Source organism: Platalea leucorodia (genome assembly GCF_965183815.1).
Source record: "Platalea leucorodia genome assembly, chromosome: 3".
In the NCBI taxonomy this organism is placed as follows: domain Eukaryota; kingdom Metazoa; phylum Chordata; class Aves; order Pelecaniformes; family Threskiornithidae; genus Platalea; species Platalea leucorodia.
The window spans coordinates 41509462-41532284 of record NC_138825.1 but is presented as its reverse complement, the minus strand read 5'-3'; the positions used below and the strand labels follow the sequence as shown (position 1 = coordinate 41532284).

Genomic DNA, 22823 nt, shown 5'->3' with positions numbered 1-22823 from the left:
ATAGTTGTGAAGAAAATAAACCCCAGGAAATTTCAATTATCAGTAAATCCTCCAGAAGACAAATGTCATTAAACACCATAATCAAAAGAACTGTCAATCAGCTAAGACTTCACTCTCCACAGAAATCGGCAATGCCTCAACATGCCACAGCCACTTCAACTGAGTTCTTACCAAGCAATTAAAATTACATAAAATGTCAGATGTCTACATAAAAATGAATTCAAATGAATCCTGAAAATATCATAATAAACAACTCTAACATGGATGGCAAGCAAGTTGTTAGATAATTATCATAGTCAAACAGTAGCCAAGTGAACAAAATGTGGGATTAATTTCAATGTGATATTAAGCTATAGTCAGTACTCAATAACGTTTCTGTATAGAAACGATACAGAGCACTAAACAAAAATCACTATGAAAAAGAAAACTAGAAAGCAGATGAGAGTTGGGCCTGACTTTTCATAAATGAAGTTTTCAAGTTAACTTTTAGAAACAGAAAGTATTGCTTAAATATAAGCAGTAAGTTTTCTATAATCAAGGACAAGAGACTTAGGCTTTAGGTACATGCTATTTACTCTTGCAACTGTAGGTTGCCTTGCAGATTTCTACTGCTTCCTGCATCAGACCTAGCAATCATACAAGACAAACCAATTCAGGGAGGCAAAACTAAAATAAACCTCAAATTCCCTAACCCCCCCAACCCGCTCCAGGAAATGTTGCTATTAGATTCACTCAGTGAGCAGACTCCGGCAGCTACACAGTTACGTAAGGGACAGACACAGTTTCCAACGCAAGGGAAAAGGTGAGAACACGGGCCCTGGGATGGGGAAAGCATGACCATCTTTTTCAACAGCCTGGAACTCTAGTTCTTATTCACCTGTAGTGAAAGAATACCCACTGTATTAGAAAAAAAATACAATGAAACAGAAATACCTCTAAGATATCTGTAATCGTCCTGAACTGCTGGATCACCAAAAAACATTTTTATGCTTAGTCTACTATGTCACACTTCCTACACTGAGCCAGTTTATTTTGTAATGATACTTTAAAATCCTTAAATAAAATAAATGTGAAGCTCCTGTTATTCTGAGGGTGTATACTCCCTCCAGGCCAAAGTGGTTTTAGATCAAATTTAGTTGTTCCATCAAGTTTTTTTAAACACTTCTTTCCAATTCTCAATTTTATTAATATCTGTAAATTGTAGAGTCTGTGAAAAGTGCAAACTGGGTCAATCTTGGAAGACCAGTTAAAATACAATATGATGGTAACATGGATGCTGTTTGTCATACAGCCTGAACGCTACCTTCAGCTGCACATTTATTTTATGAAATACTTACTTTTACACCTGCCTTATCAAATCAGTTATTCAACAAATAAAATGAAATCAACCAATTTTAGTGAGAACATGTAACTATCTTTTCCTTTTTTAAAAGTTCTACACAGAGCTGAAGGGACTCTGATCATAGAGGCTGGACTGAGGGCTGGGAAGGAAAACAAACAAACAAACAAACAAACAAAAAAACCAGGATAGACAATGATAGAGGGGAGACTATGGTTAGCAAGGCAAAGGGAGCAGAGAAAAAAAAAATGATCTTATAAAGGATAGAAGTTAAACTTAAAGCCAGGGGAGAAATACTGTGAATCAGTACGAAGAGATACGGGGGCACAGAAAGGATCAACTAGTGACCTAGAGCAGGGGGGCTCAGCAGAGGCTAACCAAGGAAACTGGTGTTGGAAGCAGCGACGACAGATGACAGTAGTCTGGCATTTCTCATCTGCTGAGTGTTAGCTTTCTTAACCTTAAATATGCTCATTTAGTGCAGTTTGTGTGAAATTTCTATACACAATCACAAATTTGGCAATACCGATTTGAGCCTCTCACCACTTCCACTGGAAATAAAGTACATAGCCTTCAAAACAAATTTAAAAGCAGTATCTAAATGAAGAAAATGGTAAGAAGCCCAAGGGAAGAAAAAAACCTGCAAACCTAACCATCAAATAAGTTTAGAATGAATCGTCAATTACTTCCAGTGTCAATCTCTCCTAGGTGAGCAAAATCTACCAAGAAGTTTCACTGAAGTAGAGGTTCAGCAGCACTTCTTATAAGGAGAAAGTAATATGCTATGGCTATCCTCAATTTTTTCCCCATGTACACACATTCCTCCCTATATCCATCTCTAACTTTAGATTCTTGGAAAGAGATGTTTTAGGAAGATGCCTTTGAAGATGTTTATTTCATGATTTATCAAGATAGTATCAGATTCCCTTAAGTATTTTCACTTTGCACAGACCACACTAGAAAAACAAATGTTGAAAAATATTACCAAGAAGAGGAAACAAAAAATAATCACACTAAGCAAAACACAATGCTTCACACCTGTGAGACCACAGCATTAAGATTAAGTTTGCAGATGATACCAAGTTGGGTGGAAGTGTTGATCTGCTGGAGGGTAGGAAGGCCCTACAGAGAGACCTGGACAGGCTGGATCGATGGCCTGAGGCCAACTGCATGAGGTTCAACAAGGCTCAGTGCCGAGCCCTGCACCTTGGTCACAACAACCCCATGCAACGCTACAGGCTTGGAGAAGAGTGACTGCAAAGCTGCCTGGCTGAAAAGGACCTGGGGCTGTTGGTTGACAGCTGCCTGAACATGAGCCAGCAGTGTGCTCAGGTGGCCAAGAGGGCCAATGGCATCCTGGCTTGTATCAGGAACAGCGTGGCCAGCACGACCAGGGAGGTGATCGTGCCCCTGTACTCAGCACTGGTGAGGCCCCACCTCAAATACTGTGTTCAGTTTTGGGCCCCTCACTACAAGAAGGACATCGAGGTGCTGGAGCGTGTCCAGAGAAGGGCAACGAAGCTGGTGAAGGGTCTAGAGCACAAGTCTTATGAGGAGAGGCTCAGGCTGCTGGGGCTGTTTGGTTTGGAGAAGAGGAGGCTGAGGGGAGACCTTATTGCTCTCTACAACTACCTGAAAGGAGGCTGTAGCGACGGGGGTTTCAGTCTCCTCTCCCAAGTAACAAGTGATAGGATGAGAGGAAACGGCCTCAAGCTGTGCCAGGGGAGGTTTAGTTTGGATATTAGGAAAAACTTCTTCACTGAAAGGGCAGTCAGGCACTGGAACAGGCTGCCCAGGGAAGTGGTTGAGTCTCCATCCCGGGAGGTATTTAAAAGACGGGTAGACGTGGTGCTTAGGGACATGGTTTAGTGGTGGACTTGGCAGTGCTAGGTTAACGGTTGGACTTGATGATCTTAGGGGTCTTTTCCAACCTAAATGATTCTATGATTAATTTTAAAAGGAAAATACTTTTCTTGTTTAGGCTTCAAAATTAAGTTCTGTGAAAAGGTTCAGAACCTGAACATTGGCACCTAAGTTTTAAATAACACTTAAATGCTTGTATAATTTTATTTATTTAGTGCAAGCTATTTGAAGTTTTCACTGCCTGGGTATTGCATGATACGGGAACAATTGGTTAGCAGAATGTAGAATTGACTACCTTTTCTTTGGTTCACTTGAAGCAGAGTGCTATTAGCAATAATGGAGGAATTGCTATACTAATCTCAGGGACTTGCAACAAAAGAAATTACTTTTTGATGAATACTTATGATTTAAATCAGAAAATATCTAACATGAAATAATGTCTAGATAAACCAAAAATTAAAACGAGAACGTGGTCTCTCACCTTGCCAAAATCACTTTTCCCTCTCTCTGTCACCTATGCATTGATCTGAAATTTTACCTCAATATAATGTAAAAAGTACTACAAAATCAGATATACTTCAGCCTCAGGAAATAACCATTAGCAACTAAGAGTTCTACACAAAGTTCCTCTGGAAGTCCCACTAATGCAACTAGAAGTTCATATTCTGGGATCTGGCTATCGTAAGTCAGAAATTACTATCATTTTCCATTAGATAGAGATGTGATGGTAACATAAGTGTTCTGTCTGCCAGGCTCTTATTAGAAGAATTTTAAATTACCCATTCAGTCAGTGAATGAAAACAGTAAGTAGAGTGATACAGAAAATCCATTAGCTCTCTTTCTCCTGTATGTGTGCCTGTATAGCTGGTTGGGTACAAAAGTTTGTTATTTTAGAGGCACTCCTTTCAAACCAACCTTGCTATTTCTTCTCGGTGAGCAGTCCAGTCACGAATGTAGTCTTCCTGTTCCTTTATTCTGTGCTTGAATGTATTGCTACTTTGAGCTGCTGTCCCAGTGCTCTGCAGTCGCGTGGTTTTCAGGGCTGGAGAGGTACGTAGACGGGTATGTTTAGGGGAATTACGGTTTGATCCAAATTCATCTTCTGAGGTGGAAGCATAATCTGTAGGAAAGCGCCTCCATCTTGCACTTACTAAATTAGTTTAATTATTAAAAAAGAATTATTATTGCATCTTTAATAGGAAAAAACAATATTATTTCAGTAACATCACAAAAATACACAACTATTCATTATCAATCCCCAGATACCTCACAGAAGGTTTATTTACTACATCTTAAAAAGAAAGCTACAAAATTTGTGTTAAATAATAAATATTAATAAAAACATAAAATGGATGCTCTTTGTATAATGATGAGTGAAATAAGATGTAAAAGCCAGTCAAGCAAACTGTATTACAAAACAAGGGCCCAATTCATTAACATTTAAGTATATAGTCAGATTGCACTTTTTCTGCAGATTTTTTCCCAAGTTTCATTCAAGGTTTACGTGATACACAAAAAAATGAAGAGACATGAAGGAAGGATGGAGCTGGCACCAAGCCTGGAATGCATGCTTACATAAGGAAAGCATAAAAATCCTAGATGATGCATTATGTATTTAGTACAGAAAAAAAAAATGGTAAAATTAATACCGTGTTATAAAAATCAGCAGCACATCTACATAAACAGCAGCCTCAGAGCAAAAAACATACAGTCTCACATGTAGCACATAAAGCGTACGCAGTCATGTAGCTGAAGACAGCCTGAAGTATAAGAGAACTGAAACTAAGTAGGAGGCTCTCATCCCCCTCTGAATTACTAAAGTCTAGAAAATGCATTTCAGATACGCTATCCTCAAACATTCTGAGCAGGAAGAGATATCACTAAGTGTAAAGGAATGCTCATCACGACAACCTGCTAAATTCTTGCAGGGAATTTAGTCCCCCAAACTCACTGACATTCATGAGGCTCTATAATTACTGCAGAAATTTTAAAACGTGTGTGATCACCTCTTGGTAATTTAAAAATAATAGGTTGAAGTAATGCATATTGTTTTTAGTAAAAGAAAAATGCAAGAAGTAATAATGATTTCTCCTGAAACATTTAAAAAAACACTACAAATGAAGTACACATCAATATGAATTTAAGTAACAAATACTGAAAGTAATTTTTAGTTGAGAAAAGACTTGTGTAATGCTCTCAAAGATTACAGGATGTAGGATATGACATTGGTGTATAAGCTTACATCCCTTCCCTCATATAAATAATCCAGTTTTAATTGCTGAAAAAATAATGCTTCTGTAATTTTTTTCAGGTTTAAATGTGGGCTTCAAATCATGTCCAGTTCTACTAGTTTTTTTGAATATTCTAACTTTATTGAAGAAAATAAAAAAGTCTCTCCAGTCACTTATTGTTCTCTTTTTAGAGGTTTCAAACTTGTTTTGATCTTAGGGAAGTAGAACATAAGCAGAAAAAGCACATTTCCCCACCAATAGCATGCAAGCAATGAGTGACCAGCGTCCGAAGAGCTTTATGAGTTGGGCCCACATTTTATCATCAAATTTTGTTCAAATTCTTTGTCCCAGTTCAAATTATATGCATCAAAATAAATATAAAATTTATCTTAAAATCTCTCAAGTGAGCTAGTCCAGCAACTCAGCACTGTACAATGAGCATATGTAATCATATATTTAAAAACTAAAAATTGAATGAGAAGTGAAATATCAGAAACAGATTTGATTTCTAGTACTCTACCACTGTAAGTTTCAACATCAGGATCTGGGTCTGGGAGAAGCTTGGATTTCTCTGTGTACAAAATAGTGTTTTATCATGTTAATTCGTATTAAAACATTCAGATTAGAAGCATTTGCTTAAATATAATGTATTGATGAGATTAGTCTTAGGTCCTCTTTTCCACCCACACTTTTTAGGAAAAGATTCTTAAATTATACACTCAATCAAAAATACTGAATTTTGTAAAAGCTTAAACATTTCAGAGATACTAACTGAAATTACATCAATAACAATTGTCTACATAGTACCATAAAACCCCTCTAACATTTAAGACCATTAAATTTTAAGGTCTTAAAATGTTGTTTATTGATAGATTATCAATGGGTTTCTCATTAATATGGGAAAAAGTTATTGTAGTCTTAACAGTAAAAATCTCAAAGTTGTATGATTCATGACAAGCAATATCCAAGCATGTTTCCCATTAAGGTAGCCATACCTTTGCATATATATATGCTTTTTTTTTTAATATATAAATTATGCAGTCCCAAAATGCCATTGTAGTTTGTGTAGATTTCTGAAAGCTATCGTGCAATTAGTTATCTCAGACACCAAAGACTGTGAATATCAGTACCAATAACTAGAAAATCCTCCAAAACCCTGGCTAAAATAATCAGCAGACAAACCTAATTTGGTGACTATTTTGCGAAAGGTATAATGTGTTCACAACACTTCAAGCTGGCAAGTTTAATAATTTGGACACCATAATCTCACTTCTAAGATCTGAGGACAGACTTTATTTAGCATATCCCTTATAAAATACTCTACTTGCATTGATGCAATGCCTTCTCAAGGTTCATCCATTTCAAAGATCCTGAAATTTGGTGCTCAGTAGTGCAATAATACTAAAGTGCAGTTAATAAGGGTTGTTTTCTCTCCATGCGCAAAACTTTCCCCCCCCCCCCCCCCCCAGAGATACCTCAACAGCTTTGATCAACCTATCTGCTAGTTATTTGCAATGCCAGCTAGGTCAGCAAGCCGGCAGAGCTGCCGAACACAACTAATTGCTCAAGGTCTCTCTCTTCTGACTCAATGCTTAGTTTTACAGTTGCATCTTAGCACTTTTGCACTAGGTCTGATCCTGTTGTTTGTTTTCCCAATACATAGCTCCTTCTGTAACATTATCTTCAATTTTCCTCCGCAATTGTGAAAAAAAGGTCTTTGCTCTTCTCTGTTCTTATTGATAACACTCTACTGTTTGATGATTCAGTGCCTTGATTAAATCTTTCATTGCTTGTGCTATAAAATTACTAATTCTACTTCACATGTCTTCACAGTGTTGTCAGTTATCAAGCCTGCTACCACAGAAACACCCTGGTAATTACTTTAATGCTGGTAATTCTCATCCAAGACATTCCATTTATCTGCTTGCCGTTTCATTTAAAAGTAAGCAATACTTAATTGTATCAAGGACTAAAAAAGATTCTTGAAATTATGGACTTGCTGACAGCTCTGACAATTTTAATGCTATTATGTTGCAATTCATCCACAAGAAGTACAAGACAATAAAAAAAATCCAGTGACTACATCTTTTTTTGCCCCCTTTTTACAGGCATGTATGTCTGAACATTCAAAAAGATTTGGGAAATGCAGAAATAATTGTCTCTTTGGTACACTGGATTTAAGAAGCAAGATTCTGCTGCCAATGTTTAGTGATCTACAATGAGGTAGTGTTAACTGAACTCTGATGAGAAGCCCCATGGAACATTTTTAACACTTTGATAGCAGCCAGTCTTCTGGTACAAGAAAAAAAAAAAAACCCAAACCCTATATTGGTAATGATCATTCATTTTCCAGTCTTTCTAGGTCCAGGAAGAGAAGAAAATACATCACTGTTATGCCTTGATTAAATGTTCCTGAAGTAAAACACATTAAAACAGTGGAGGCACTTCTGTCAGGCACTTCATTAGTAATTTCCAAAAGTGCCAAAATTAAGTGAATTGTTGACTTTCTAGAACCAAAATTAAATTCAGGAATTACATGCTTTGGATTGAAAAGCTTCTGCTACATTCCATCTTTATATATTGCATACAAGTAACACAGTCTATTCAAAGATTTTTTAAATATGTTTCTCTAAGGATAAAATAATAATATTATTAATAATAACTTGATGTGTTGGGTAGTTATTAGCATCATTTTATAAGATGCTAATGGGAAAATCGGGATGTACCGAGTAGTGGCCTATATGTAACAGGAGATAGAGATACATATACACTTCTACATATACTAGAAGATTACATCACTTTTAAAGGAATTCAGATTTTCCTAAAGAATACTCTAAATAGTCCAGTAAAAAAATTATACAATAAGCTTACTGATATACAGACAAAATCCAGAACTCCAAATCCTAAACAGTCGTAATAATATGCTTTACTTACATAGACTTGATTGATTTATTAAGCCATGCTTCTGTTTTGAAAATATCTGACTGCTTTATTAATTACTTTCAGATTTTCGCCTTTACAGTGATACAGGCTTCTCCCTGATTGTGATATATAAACTGATAAAGCTTTTTATGACAGAAGCTATTTCTACTGTAGATTTTTCTAACAACAGTCTTTTTAAAATACCTAGCTTATTATGTTGGGGTGGCTCATGGGAAGATGGCATCTTTTCTCTCTTGAAAACAGAGTACTTTATACAAGCTACAGTAAACTTCGACTGTGTAATGGAGGTAAAAGAAACGAACATTAAACGAAGATGACTGTGACAGCCTAGTAGACTGGGAAGAGAAAGATACACCCACTCCCCTGAAGAGAAGCATCAAACCACTTCAATGCAACAACCTGGGAAAAGTTTAGGAAGCATGCAATAGTTCACACAGACACAGAACTCAAAATCCATATACAGTTTTGTCAAAAACACAAGGAGCAGCAAAGTGACAAGTAACATCTGGGGTTTCCCTTTTCAAAAATCAGCATTATCACAATGTGAACTAGTGTTAATTATTAAAGTAAATATATAGAAGCAATCTTAACTGACACTCTTCCCTGACCTAGTGTTGCCACCTTTCAGGCTGCACACATCGATTTACAACTTTGATTAAAATTGAAAACATGCTACTTTTCCAATGATATCTTACAGGGAAAGACTGAGTTTTTCTCTGAAGTTTCACCTTTTTTTTGTATCTTTGTAGACACCTGTTATAATATTAAACAGATTCAACTTTATCGTTCAGTGAACACCTCATTTGTGTCTCTACGGAAATTTCTATTCAGCTAATAATTGACACAGCCAAAAGCTACCTGTCTGGGGAATAACCACTGCTTAGAATCCCAAGAAGGTACATTTATGACATATAAGCAACAAAAAGCCAGTAGGCCTGTGGGAAATCTAAGTATCACAGATGTTTATATCAACTCTGAATGGGATACAGTAAAGGAGAACATAATCTTAGTGGCAACACACAACACTGGAAGCTATTCTATTTACTTTTTTCTTAGATTGCAGATTGGCTTCAAATAAGGTCAAGCTGGTAGTACGCCAATTCAAAAAGCAAGAGGACATCAATTTTAGATATTCATTCCACATGAAAGTTGACTTCTTTAGAATTATGACATTTTAATTTTGATTTAATATCGCTGTTGGAAGAAAACTAGCAGCCTTTCACACTGCTTGCACTTAAAGTGTTATGTTAACTTCTAACAGAATAGTAGGTTAAAATTAATCAATTGTATATTTTTCCTTCCATACATAAGATAATATTATAGTAAAGTAACTACCACACAAAAGAAGATCAACATGATTTGGAAATAATGATGAAATCATAAATTGTCATGATTTGGAACAGAGAACAGCAACTGCTCCAAGGCAAGGCAAACATTTTAATATCAATTACTTAACTTTATGATATTTAGTTAGGTAGTGTTTGTGTTTAATTTTTCCATTTGTTACTTCACTGTTATTATTCTTACCAAACAAATCTCACTTTTGTAGTTCTGGAAGTTGATCTTAAATTATAAATATAATTATTCTACAGATGCTCAGGGTACACCTCAGGTAACGCTTGTGTTCAGCATATTTACAAGCCTACCTTACGAATAAATATTGTATCTTCCATGTAGTAAAAAGTGCTGCTGACCTTCTGAACTTCTACTACTATGACTTGAGCGAAGATATCTCTGCTCTGTTTTTGTACTAATGCAAATCAGTGCTGCCACAGCTGAATGCCTCAATGCAATTCTGTTACTGGTGTCAAGTTAAAAAAATATCCAAAGAGTTAAAGGATTACAATTTCTTGTCTTTAGGATTTTAAGTGAGAAACATCGACAAGTCCTGCCAAGGAAGCCTCTTACTCTAAAGAGAAAGACTGCATCAACTAAAACTCAGCAAATGTTTCGTAAGAACTGTTCCTTAAAAAAAAAAAAAAACCAAACAAAAAAACCCAAAACCAAACAATTCCACATATGAGAAACATCTAGTATTATATAAGACTAGTTCAAATAATCTCACATACCTGAGGGAGAATTATGAGCTGAAGCCAAAGACTTGGATTTTGAATCTGAAAGTCGAGAAATGCTATTGGCTCGAGTTCTAGCAGAAACTTTACTGCTATCTCCTGCTGACGTTAACCTTGCACCACTTCTGATAATAGCTTCTGGGGTACGAGATGAGGCAGTGCTTCTAGTTATTGTTGCTTCAGAATCACTACGTGCTGATAAAGAGCCAAGTCGAGTTCTGCGAGGTTGAGCAAGTAAGTCTATTCTGGAAATACTTCTCCTCCCTGATGGAGGCTTTGACGTAGAACTTGTAGTGGACACTTCGGAAGCCACTGAAGCCTTATCGGCATCAGCTAGCTCACTATCTGAGGCTTCACCAAGCCGCGCTCTGCGCAAGAGAGAAGTCCTTGTAGGACGAGGTCTTGGAAGAGTGGTAGATTTACTAGATTGCCCAAGTGCAACAGGAGACGTTTTTGATTTAGCCGACTTTCCTTCCATTTTGGAATGTAGAAGTTCATCTGCTGAGGCAAAAGGAACTCTTCCATGTGATTTGCCAGAGTAGGTTTCCTGGTCAGATGATAAGATATCAGAAATGGCAGAATGAGGTACGCTAGATGTCTGGTCATCATCTGTCAAATCTACTGATGGTTGTCTCATTCTTCCACTGGACTGCACAGTTTTGCGAGCATCAGCTCTAGACCCACCATCTGAAGATCGACTTTTAGTTTTCTTTTCCATCTTTTCTCTGGCACTTGTTGCAGAAGATTTTAAAACATCCTTTGAAGGGGAACCAGAGGAACATCTGTCTTTATATAAGGTTGTAAAGCTCTTCCGCTTCTGTGTGGATTTTCTTTCACTGTCACCAGTAACGAGACTGATTGTGCTGGCTGTATCTACATCTGATTCTGGTGATATTGAATTATCTCTGTTATAGCTAGGAGTCTCAGGACCTTCATCAGTTTTATTTTCTTCACGCAATTTAGCTTCAAGGAAAGCCATTACAGCTTCTGTGTCTTTTAAAATGAGTGTTGTATCTAGACTGGAATCAGTGTCCACTGAATCACTTCTGTCACGTATCCTGTTTGCAGATGCTAGAGGGGCAGCAGATCCACTTTGCTTATTAATGTGAGGAATAAGTTCTATAGGTATATTTGTGCTAGGCTTATCTATAGTAAAGCTACCTTGCCTCACTAATGGTTTTGAAGATTCCTTTTTTTCTCCTCCAGATGCTTTAGGACTTTGTCCTTTAATAGTTTCCTCATTTTTTCTTCTCTTTCCCTCACTCTGTGCCAACTTTATTTCTGCTTTATCTGTAACAAGTCCAGGAGCTTTGTCTTGATTATCCAAAGTTTTGGGTGACATAGCAATCTCCTCCCTACCCTTCTCAACCTGGTTTGCAGCAGGTTTTGTAGAGGATAATTTTGTGGGTGTCCAGTGTCCTTGCTCTTTTCTTTCTTGTTGAATTTTTGCTAAAGCTTGTTTCACCACAGAAGCTTCTCTGCCAGTTTCGACTCTCTCTTTACTGGAAGAGCTGGGGAAAGAAAAAACTTTGTCTCCAGTAGCTTTGGGTGAAAGACCATTCATCGTTCTGCTTGACCTAGCTATACTTCTGCTGTCAGCATCTGAGGCACGAGCTGGAGTTTCTTTCTCCTGAAGTTCAGTGTCTTGCTTTTCACCTATTTCTGATCTCTGATGAGATGTAGGTTTTGCTTTTGAGCTTTCATTCACTTTCTCCTCTTTGGGAAGCTGCGGAAGTGTCCTTCTCTTCCGCTCACCTTGGCTGGTCATAGAAGCAGCTGAACCAGTGCTTCTAACGGAAATACCAGACTCACTGATGTCTGCGTCTAAAAATGAAAAAGAAAAAAGTATCTGAGAAGTCATTCAATAGCAAGGTAAATAGAAACATTACATTCTTAAGACTACGTAAGACTACTAAAAAACCATGAAACAGAACTGAAAAAAGTCATTAGTCCATTACTCTGTTCTATGGCAGGATCAATTATACTTAGACAAATATACGTTTAAAAACATTTAACAAGTTCTTAAAAATCTCAATTGATGGAGATTTGACTATCCCTATAAGCTATTTGGATAGATAACTCTTAAAATAATTTTCTTATTCTTTAACATGAGCTGGACTTTCTCCAGTTTAGCCCATTACTGCTTGTCCTATTCTCATTAGGCATCATTTCCTCTTTACAGGAACGGGCGGAAACACTCCTCTTATTACAGAGTGGAAACTACGTTTGTGAATTACATTAACTACCAAACTATAGTAACTTGTACATAACTAGCTATATTATTTCATTTCACTGTTGCAATACATTTTGTAATAAAACCAGAACAAAATAATGTGCTAATGTAATTTAGAACAGCTATCTCCTGATTAAAGAGATTACATATATCAAAAAAATATTACTGTATTACTAGAGGTTTAATGTTAAGAGTGTCATACAAAAGAACAGTTCATTCTACACAATGCATGTGTCTATGACAGCAATGTCTAAAAGGTTGCAGTGGAATTACTGCAATGAACCATTTCTGGTTTATCACAGAGATGTGATCATGACAGAAAACGCCATCTTCCAAAAGCGTACTTTCTAAAACTAGCATATTGCAGGAAAATGGAAGGAGTCATTTCAGATGCAGGGTAAGAGTGCAAAGACAGAGCAACATCCTTTCCTCCTGCTCTGCTACAGACAGGCAGAATTTCTTCCCAAACATGGATAATTTTGGTTGTGATTGAACAATCGTCTGTTTGTGCAGCATCTTGGGCTAACTACTACCTTGCTGACACTCTGCGACTGTGTACTGGGAAAGGGAACACTTCATGAACATTTGTGTCACTCTTGCAGAGGGACTATGGCATTTTTTCCTGCTTCATTGTAATTTCAGTGTATATGTTCCATAATATGGGCTAGGATCGCTCTCATATAAAAAGGAAAGTTTTCGTAGATACAAGAATTTGAGCTACATGAGTCATGTTCCCCCTGAAATCAAACTCTTTTAGCCAGCTGTGTACAGTGGGACTGTATGAATGTAAAGTTTTTATGCTCCTACAGTAGGTTAAAATAGGTACTCAACAAGTCACTGTTATATCAGCACACCATTACAACAGGGAGTGGAATGCAAGTCTTGCATTCCTAAACACGTTCAGCACCAGATTTCAAAGCCACTGAACAGAGTAAGATCCCCCTCCTTCCTCCCTACTTGCCTGTTCCACAGCTCAAGGTCTTGTCTCACCAAGGGGCTACAGCCTCTCCCTGTGAGACCTGCCCTCAAGGAAGAGGCTGCAGGGCTGGGAGACACTCTTTCAGCAGTATTGAAAAGCCCTACTCATGAAGAAAGACCTTACTATGGTTGAGAACACCAAAAGAATGCTTTTAGGCCAAACAAGACACTGTAGTATAGAAATATATAGAAAATGTATAAAAAGCATCAAAAGAATGCAGTACTACTGTGAAAGCACTTTCATTGAATTCTTAGTGGATATAGAATGCTCTTCAGGCAGAAAAATAGGGCCATCCCATGAACTGTTGCAAGGAATAATTGATGCTGAATACCCCCATTTTAGAAACCAAACTTTATTTTTCCACAGTGATGACTGTTCCTTCCTTGCCCATTTAACAAACATAGCAGTTGTGCTGTCAGAAACAAGCCTTTATTACTCAGAGATAATATGATTTGCTCTGACTTCGAATATTTGGATAGAAAAATAATTCTTTTTGCAAGTTCATTTGGCGGTTGTTGCAATATAATGTGACATATTTACTAACACACATCTGTCAATTCACTTTTCACCAGGAGAAATCTATAAACGACTGCTCTGCAAACCCTCTCGGGATCTTTCTATCAAGGCTTGCCACCAACATTCGTTATTCTAGGAATAGAAACTGGAGTGTAGGTCTTCCCTCTGCAAGAATTCTCTAAGCACTTAATTGAGTATCAACAATCATGCTGTATGTATACAATTGTACATATTGTACAATTGTACACATCTGCTACTTTCTATCTGAGCTCTCCAATCTTTCTTTTCTCTTAGCACAGTGTCAGACCTTTGATGATGAATGCAAAATGACTCACACTTTTTTTGGTGTAATCCGTGTTAGGACAATCATTTGAGAAGCAGGAGGTATCTGTGAAATCTAAGCAAGGTTTTCTAATTCCTGGACTATTTTTCTTGCAAATTATAAAAAAATTGGAGGTTCAATGAAAATCAATATGATTGCTATCTGTGAAGATTAACTTCTCTCAGTCATACCTACCAGATCAAATCTTTTACATATATTTAGGCATGTAACTTGCTTCTTGGTGAATTTCAAGCAGTCTTTAGTAGAAGAAAGGTGTGGAGTTGTTCAGCACCATCTTTGGCTATATACATGTTATATGAAGTTTAACTACTAAGATTTCTAAAGAAAATACAAGCATCTAAGCCAACAAGACAGATGTTGTGAACTGGTCTTTAGACATACATATCAAATTGTATTTTCATTACATTTTTGGTGCTTGAATGCTTTCTGGATTTCTCCTTAAGTATTTTAGAATTCTTGCAGTATGGTATGCACTATGCAGTAGTTGCTTCACTTAAATCATAAAGTTCTTATAATGGTAAAAGAAGCATTCATCTCTCTGAAGAAGATTCTAGTTAGTGTCCCATCTGAAAGTGACAATTTACAACAATACAAAAAAACAAAAGACCACCAAACCCCCTGATTAACCACCCAAAGAACCAGTCTCAAGAGCTATGATTTTAAGTGCCCTGTATGTATACCTGATACTCCCAAGTAGTGCAAAATTTGCTCTTTTTTTCCATTATTCTATGTACAAGTTATATCAGATAATTTAATTTTTCCCCTTTCCATCTCCTTTGAGTTTTAGTATCCTATGCCAAGTTCAACTGCTATGAGGGGTGGAAAAGCTACTATAGAAGCAGCAGTTGCTGGTAAGAATTCTTCCATGCATTGATACAAAAGTTTGCATTACGCAACATCAAAAGCAGAATTTCTTTGTAAACTTTCCAACTTCATAGTCTCATTTTACTTTTTGGGGATGTAATTTATTGCTTGCTTTAATAAATGGCCTCACCTTCTACGATTTTAAAACCATGTGAACGTACTTCAAAAAGTAAGTTATCAGAAATAGAACTATATTTGATGAACCAGTTAATTAAACATGTTTACATATACTTTCATCTGCTGAATACAAACCTGAATAGAAATTCAGTTACTAATCAATACATAACAGCAGCTTCATTTTGGAAGAAATTCCCAATAATATTTTTTTTTTTTTAAAAAGTTGTCAAGTTATTTATTCAACTTTAGAATTAAAAGTCATATTCTTTCTCTTCCTTTTATTGTGCCAGAATAATACACAGAATTAAAAGCTAACTCTTTTGTGAAGAAGCTAACTGGCTTTTTTCCAGTAAAGAATAAATTGTACAGGTAAAATCTCAAGAACAAGTATCTGAATTAATTTATTAGTGTTATCTGAAATCTGAGGGCGGTCAAATAAATCTATCACAAATCCACTTAGGAAATGCATATATTAGTTCCAACTCAGTTAAGGTGTTGTAGAAGAAATAGAGGTAATTTGAAAGAAAAAAAAATAACTCTCGACGATGGGATTCAAGATTGAGCAGTTCAGACAATGGTTCAGTTCATGTAATCTGGGCCAGGAACAACGGGAGTTATCTAAACTTAATAAGAAACCTAAAATTTGGGCAGAAAAATATGTACCATATCACTACTGGGTTTTTGCCTCCCCTTTTTTTAATATGTCGTGGAATAGATAAATACTTTAGAGGAATCTCTGTCACTACCCTTTTAGACTGGTTTGAGGACCCAAGGTGCTGGTGGGGGGAAAAACAGCGAAAAACCAAAGAACTTAGTAATATGCATTTTTTTTTCTGCAGAAGGCCTGACTGCTGGGCAGAGTGCTGGGACCAGGTTTGCAGTCTAAGCAGGGAGAGAATCACAGGGTTCCACTCTGAAAGCAGTAAAGACTTGGTTTTATCAATTGACAATGCAGTCTTTTGAGAGACTAACTTATCGGTCAAAGATGTAGCTTGCTCTGAAATTGTAACAGACATGGATTCTTAAAAATCTGAAGAAAGCCAGCAGCTATAACAAAAAAAGTAGAGAACACACATTACACTTGTGAATGTAACTTTTGGGGAAATAAACAAAACCCTAAAAAGATGCTCAAAACTATAGAAAAAATAATTCATTCTACTCACCAGTGTCTAACAAGAGGTTATTGGACATGTTCTCTAGATAGTAGTATGTCTTCAGAAGTGGTGTACACAGAAAAGCATTTCTACTTCTAAAACACATTTTTTCCCCTAATCTTTTAAACTTTGTTTTGATGCTGAAAATTTCGAAGTCAATATGAGGAAATGCTGGAATTGCAGGACAAAAACATACCTCAAGTAGTAGACAGATAATTAGTTACTTCTTGATCACTAAACAGCGTATCACTTTCAGAATACGAAGCATTCATTAACATGACATCCCTTTGTAGTTACCAGTCAATTTTGTAATTAAGACATACAGTAACTCCACCTCAATACACAAGTATCAGCATAAAAATTACACTAGAATTCTGTGTCAAATCATCATCTCTAAGGTGAAATTGAGAGGAAGAAAACAGCAGAGAAGTAGTAAAGTAAGGTAAGCAACTTCATTATAGTCAAGAGTGTAGATCTTAAAGAACAAAGCATTTAAAATAAGAAATGCAAATAGTTTAACTAAGGAGAGACATAGCCTGAACATCTGGCACTCACAAGAAAGGGAGATAAAAGTTGTTCATTGTTGAGGAGAAGGTTTCTGTGGCTTTCAAGAAACATGGAAGGTTTTCTATGTTTCCAAGATAAGGAAGTATACTATGCTTCAGCTGAATAATAACTGAATAATGAAATCTCAGGTTGGACTGTTTAACAATCAATCCATTAAAGTCCAATTTGGGGCTAGTACTGAGAAAGACGTAGGGAAAGAAACATACTATGCAAACCAACTCAAACTGCATTCAAGTGAAAGTTTCTTTAATATTAAACAGTTTTTATATTTTTTGTTTTAGTAACATTCAGTTTAATATTGGCACTCATCTGCCATGCCAAACAACACTATTGTTGACCTCGTTTTTATGCTGTTTCTTCTCAATGACAAGAAAGAATTTCAGGTGAAGATGAGGTACTAAGAGTAAGAAAGCTGCTTATGTAGGTACATAATCACTCTCTTCTCCCTTTCATAGGTTTCTTTAGCAGAAATTATGACAAGAACAGCATTTAATACCATTTTCTAATGGAGCAGGCACAGATGACTCCAATCTGATGTCATCTTGGTCATGACGCGTGTGATTAGCAGCCAAACTGGCCCATTGTGATACCCAACGTTTACTTCCAGGAGCAGTAGAACCTTCCTAAGGAAGAAAAAAAGCAGAAAAAAAATTAAAACTGATAAAAAGCATGTCCTCTTTCCAGGTTTTTCCTGAACAGATATGTCAGACACTACTTTCCTGGAGGAAGTTGAAAAAGGAGTTTACCTCAATAAATTTTAGAGTTACCAGCTCTAGAATGGCAAACAAACAAACAAACAAAATCTATATAGTTGCAGAACTAGTACAAAATAAACAGCATTTCCTAGTGCAGTGAACTTTTAAAGATCAGAACCTACGTAAGATATATTAGAACATGTGCTAGTTTTAAAACCAGGTTATTTCAGTCCTCAGCTCAGAAGAGCAGGGAAAAAAACATGAGGTGTGGGGGTGTGTGTGTTCAAAAATTAAAAACGTGCTTCAGGAAGACAAGTAAGTGACATTTTACCAATTTAGAAGACCCTCTTGTCCGGATGAAATATTGTATTTACTTCATTAAAGAAAGACTACCTTATGGACTGAAAGAGTAAGGTAACTTAGGATGGAAAGGAAGATCAGATATTTGTTTGGTCTAAACAAAAAAAGAAGCAAAGATTAGTTTTAAACCATCCTACTGGGTAACAGTGAAGTCAACGTAACCAGTATCTGATCATTTTTTGCAGCTGACCAAGAAAGGAAATTAATTTACTTTCTTGCTGGTAAGCCTTTGAAACTTTGAAAATTTTTAAAATGTAAAATAAACAAATGTAAAATTAAACCATCTTCTTATGTTGTGTTGTTACAGTATCTTAAGTTTTTCTTTTTTTCAAAAACTGATTTATAAATGGAACACAATATTACTGTTTCATCCAATACATTATAGCCTCTCTTGCTCACATCTCCAAAAAAAGACAGCAGGGAACTGTCAATGCATATATATGTGCACATACGCACACACGTGCAGGCTGTATGCTATCCAAGGCTTTACAGAAGTTTACATAGTCTAATTATTGGACTCAAAAGACAAAGCAATGCAAATGACAGAACTCATTGACTACAGTTCCAAAGGAGTTACATAACCATAGGCAAGCCAAACAAGAAATCACAATTCAACAATTGATCAACAAGAAGATCAACAAAAGAGATGGGAAGGACATGGAGATAGCAGTAACTTGCTTAATAAGGAAATGTGTAGAAGCTATTTCAAAGGTTAGCTAAAGCTCTGCTGCCTGTTCAAATCTTGGCACTTCTATTCAAAACACTGATTTTTGCCTAATGCCTTGGCCACTCTGGAATTCTAGTCTTTGATCAGGAACCAACTCTATACATTTTATAGAATTTATTTAGCAGAAATGGAATGGTGAACAATGTCATCTAGTGTATGATGACTTCTTTCAAATTAAAAGTTACTTAGACATTTGAGAAGACCTGAATTTATGATCCTGAATTTCTCCTGATTAAATGAATGGCCCTAATTAATGCAAACAAGCGCAACATTATGAATGTCTTTCAAAATATTATGAATGCAGTAAGTCAGAGACGCACCAAATCATTTGTTTGAGCTATTATACAAATTTCCACATTGTGAATTCATTTCTTATAATCAAAATGTTATAAAATTCAAGTCTAATAACAGCAAAGGAACGCAATTCAATGTTTCTGTTATTTATCAGCATTTCTGAACACAACGCAAGGAAAAGGGTGCCAGAAAGAATATTACAAAAAGCCCAATCAAAAATGTGCAGCACTTATGCCTTGACAACTACCGCTGAAGCCTCATTTTTCTTTCGTATCTGTAAACTTTCTTTTCTGCATTTCCTATCCATACTAGTGAACTTCCATCTTTAATAAAACAATTAATTACAGTCAAAACCAAATGTGATAGGCGACCCAATTATCTGTGCTACAGAAAACTCCAACTAGTTCCATGTGTACCACCTAACCAATTCCAGAGATACAGATATATGTATCAGAAATCTGAATTCCACTTCACGACAGAGAAATATATTAAGACTTTGCAGACTAAGTGTAGTAAAGCAACATGATAAATCACTTTTCTCTGAAAGTAATTACACTGCCAAAAAAACGTTTTCTAATGGTAGTGGATGTAAATGTGTTTTGCGAACTCTCTGCATATAAAAGCACAAACAACAAAGCTATGAAAAACAGTTTCTTTTGATAGTAGTTTAAGCACATCCGAAAGGTGAAAGGTTTATAAAACACAGACTAAAAAAGTCACATTCAGTTATCCTAATGTTCTTCTTATAACCCATATCAATTTGCATCTTACAGGCTCTCAAGTAAGCAATCCTCCAAATCTCTTGAATACCAAAAGGAATTTCCTAGTCTTTCAGAAAAGCTGGGTTTACATAAGAGATACCAGCCTTTCACTTCATGTTAAATCTGCTTTCCCTTATGCTTATTGCATATACAAACTCAACTGGAATAACACATCTTCAGAAAATGTACCAATGGATTTCTGTGGACTTATTATTCAGCCTGAAGATTTAGGGCTTCAGGCTCTACATCGGAAAAAACCCCACAAAACACACACGACACCTGGAAGCATCTCCAATACTTGGCATTTCAGAGCAGAATACTGCTTGGTTTTTTGTTTTTGGGTTTTTTTGTTGTTTTTTGTTGTTGTTTTTTTTTTTTTTAAATTTCAGCTGAATTAAAAAAAAGTAGTCTTTTCAGACACATACTCAAGTCATCTCGTGTTGTAAGAACCATAAACTGAAGTCCCATCTTGAAAGCAGTTCTTTTAGTCCCTCCCCACTCTGCCTGCTTCAGAACCATATTCATCCAGGGGTGATGATCTTTTTTCGAACTTCCATACTCACTTTATTTACAGCCAGTGTTTTCACATTTGTTCCTGGAACAACATTGACATCTACCTCAAAGAGTTCTTTTTCCTTCTGTTGCATTTACTCTACTTACACAGCAAAACTCAGCAACTGTATCCATCTCGGCTTCTACTTTGCTAGACTAAATGACTTCTATCAATCTGTTCTTGTAAGGTAAATCTCCATTCCCTTAATAATCTGAGTAGACCTTTGTACCTTCTCTAGTCTTGTATTCACCCTTCATAACCAAGAATGGTAACAATCCTAGTGCCAGTATTTCAGAGGAAGTTTCACCAATGCTTTCTACCATGGCGACACCACTTCCCTTTTCTAGTGACAACATATCTTCCAGGGTATCCGAGGGTCATATTTGCCTTTTCACAGCCATATGACATTGGTGACACAATCATACTACATTTCAGTATAGAATCTAAGTTCAAACAAAAAGCAAGTTATCGAGCTTCAGCCTGAATGGTTTGCTCTACAGAAGGACAGGAAATTAGTGTAATTAGAGAGGACAAACAAAAGGAAACACAGTCTGTAAATACACACAGCAATTCTCCACTTCCAAGACGCAATATAGCAAATATGTACTTGAATAAAGTTATTCAGTATTCAGAATGTCAGCAGTATTCTTCATTTTATCTTCAGTGGGAAAGACATGAAATGGGCATTCAAAACAGGAAAAGGAATATTGTAGTCAATGGCACTGATGACCCTGCAGATGCAGTACCAGGTTTCTAACTCTGCCGCAGTCTTAACAAAAAATTTAAAAAAAACCCACAAACTAAAAAAACAGGTATGTCCTTCAGAAGCACATCAAAGACAAGGTTGATAAACTATGTACATTATTTAAGAACTGTGGTTAGCATAGATAACTGGCCACCGAAAATTAAATGGAAGCTGGATGGATAAATCATAGCCTAAATGCCTGCAGCATTTTTATTAATCAAGCTCACATAGTAAGAATAAATAATAACAACAACAACAATATTCTCTTTGTTCTCTGTCTTATTTAGTCTTTGTTCTTAAATCACACTTACCTTGGTTGGCAAGTGGCAGCTTATAATACAGAAAATAAAAACATTTAAATATTTTAAATAAATGGATTTATTATTTTTACTGCCTATCTGTAATCATTGAAAAGGCAAGAACCAGTGCATGCAAGCTCAATCCAACTGTGTCAGACATTCACTTTTCATTTTATTTAGTCTCATGACATATAGTACTCCAAAGTACCAAAGCATGTCATATCAAAGGAAAACCTGAGAATTTCTTTATAAGAAAAGCAATTTTTAGGTCCTTTCCAAGCATGTTATTCATGATACTTCATAAGCCCTGTAAAGTTGAGATATTTAAGTTCAGAATAATTTTTCAACCCCCAAATTGTTTTTATAAAATCTTCATAATTTCCTAAGCCATCTTTTCCATCTTCCTGAATTGAAATCTCTTAAAAATTTTTATTCTCTGCTTTTTCTATGTCAGTCACATTCTGAATTCACCTCATTCTGCTAAATCATCTATAGGTACAACTGTAACTATGGGCAGCTTGAACAAGGTCCACCCACAATCTGAGTGGATGCAAGCCTAGAACACTGGGCTACCGTGAGGTTACCTGACTATTTAGCCAAGATCTGCAATAAGGTTTATTAACTTATGATCTACAACTCAGTAATGCATTAAGTCTTCCAAAAACCACAGGCAGAAAAATTTGTATATAATGAGAACATGATACCCATGTACTTTACAAATCAAACACATTTACCTCTCCCTTTCCTAATGATAAAACAAACTGAGTGTAAGTTTTGGTAATAAGACTTTAAATATTACAATCTTCTCTCAATAGTTATCCTCATGATTGTTTTCCATTATGATACTACAAAACACAACTCTATTTTTCTGAATCAGCTTCTCTTTTACATACCTATCAACCAACTTGTATTTTTAACTTTCTCTGGTGAGCTTTTTTCCATCTTCATCTGTCCTCATCTCTTCTTACACTAATTCTTGCTGTATCCACATTGCTTATGTCAGTTTTGCTCCTTTACCTACCGAACAACTTTCATTTTCTCCCCTAACATGCCTCACAATAATCTTGTAAATTAAGACTATGCCAAATAACCCATTCTCTTCCCAATATATGAAGACCTTTTTATTCAGCAAAGCATCCACGGTAATAAAAAGGCATCATTCTTGTAA

At 36.2% G+C, this 22823-nt stretch overlaps 1 protein-coding gene across 3 annotated transcripts in view; it reads right to left on the bottom strand.

Moving 5' to 3' along the window:
• Positions 1-22823, bottom strand: part of CEP170 (centrosomal protein 170) — a 104966-nt gene that overhangs the window by 15513 nt on the left and 66630 nt on the right. For all 3 annotated transcript variants that reach the window (XM_082306961.1, XM_082306962.1, XM_082306963.1), the window contains 3 exons: positions 17718-17844; positions 10446-12272; positions 4118-4352 (listed from right to left, as the gene is read on the bottom strand). In XM_082306961.1, coding sequence (XP_082163087.1) covers positions 4118-4352; positions 10446-12272; positions 17718-17844 — 2189 coding nt within the window. The remainder of the gene's footprint in view (positions 1-4117; positions 4353-10445; positions 12273-17717; positions 17845-22823) is intronic.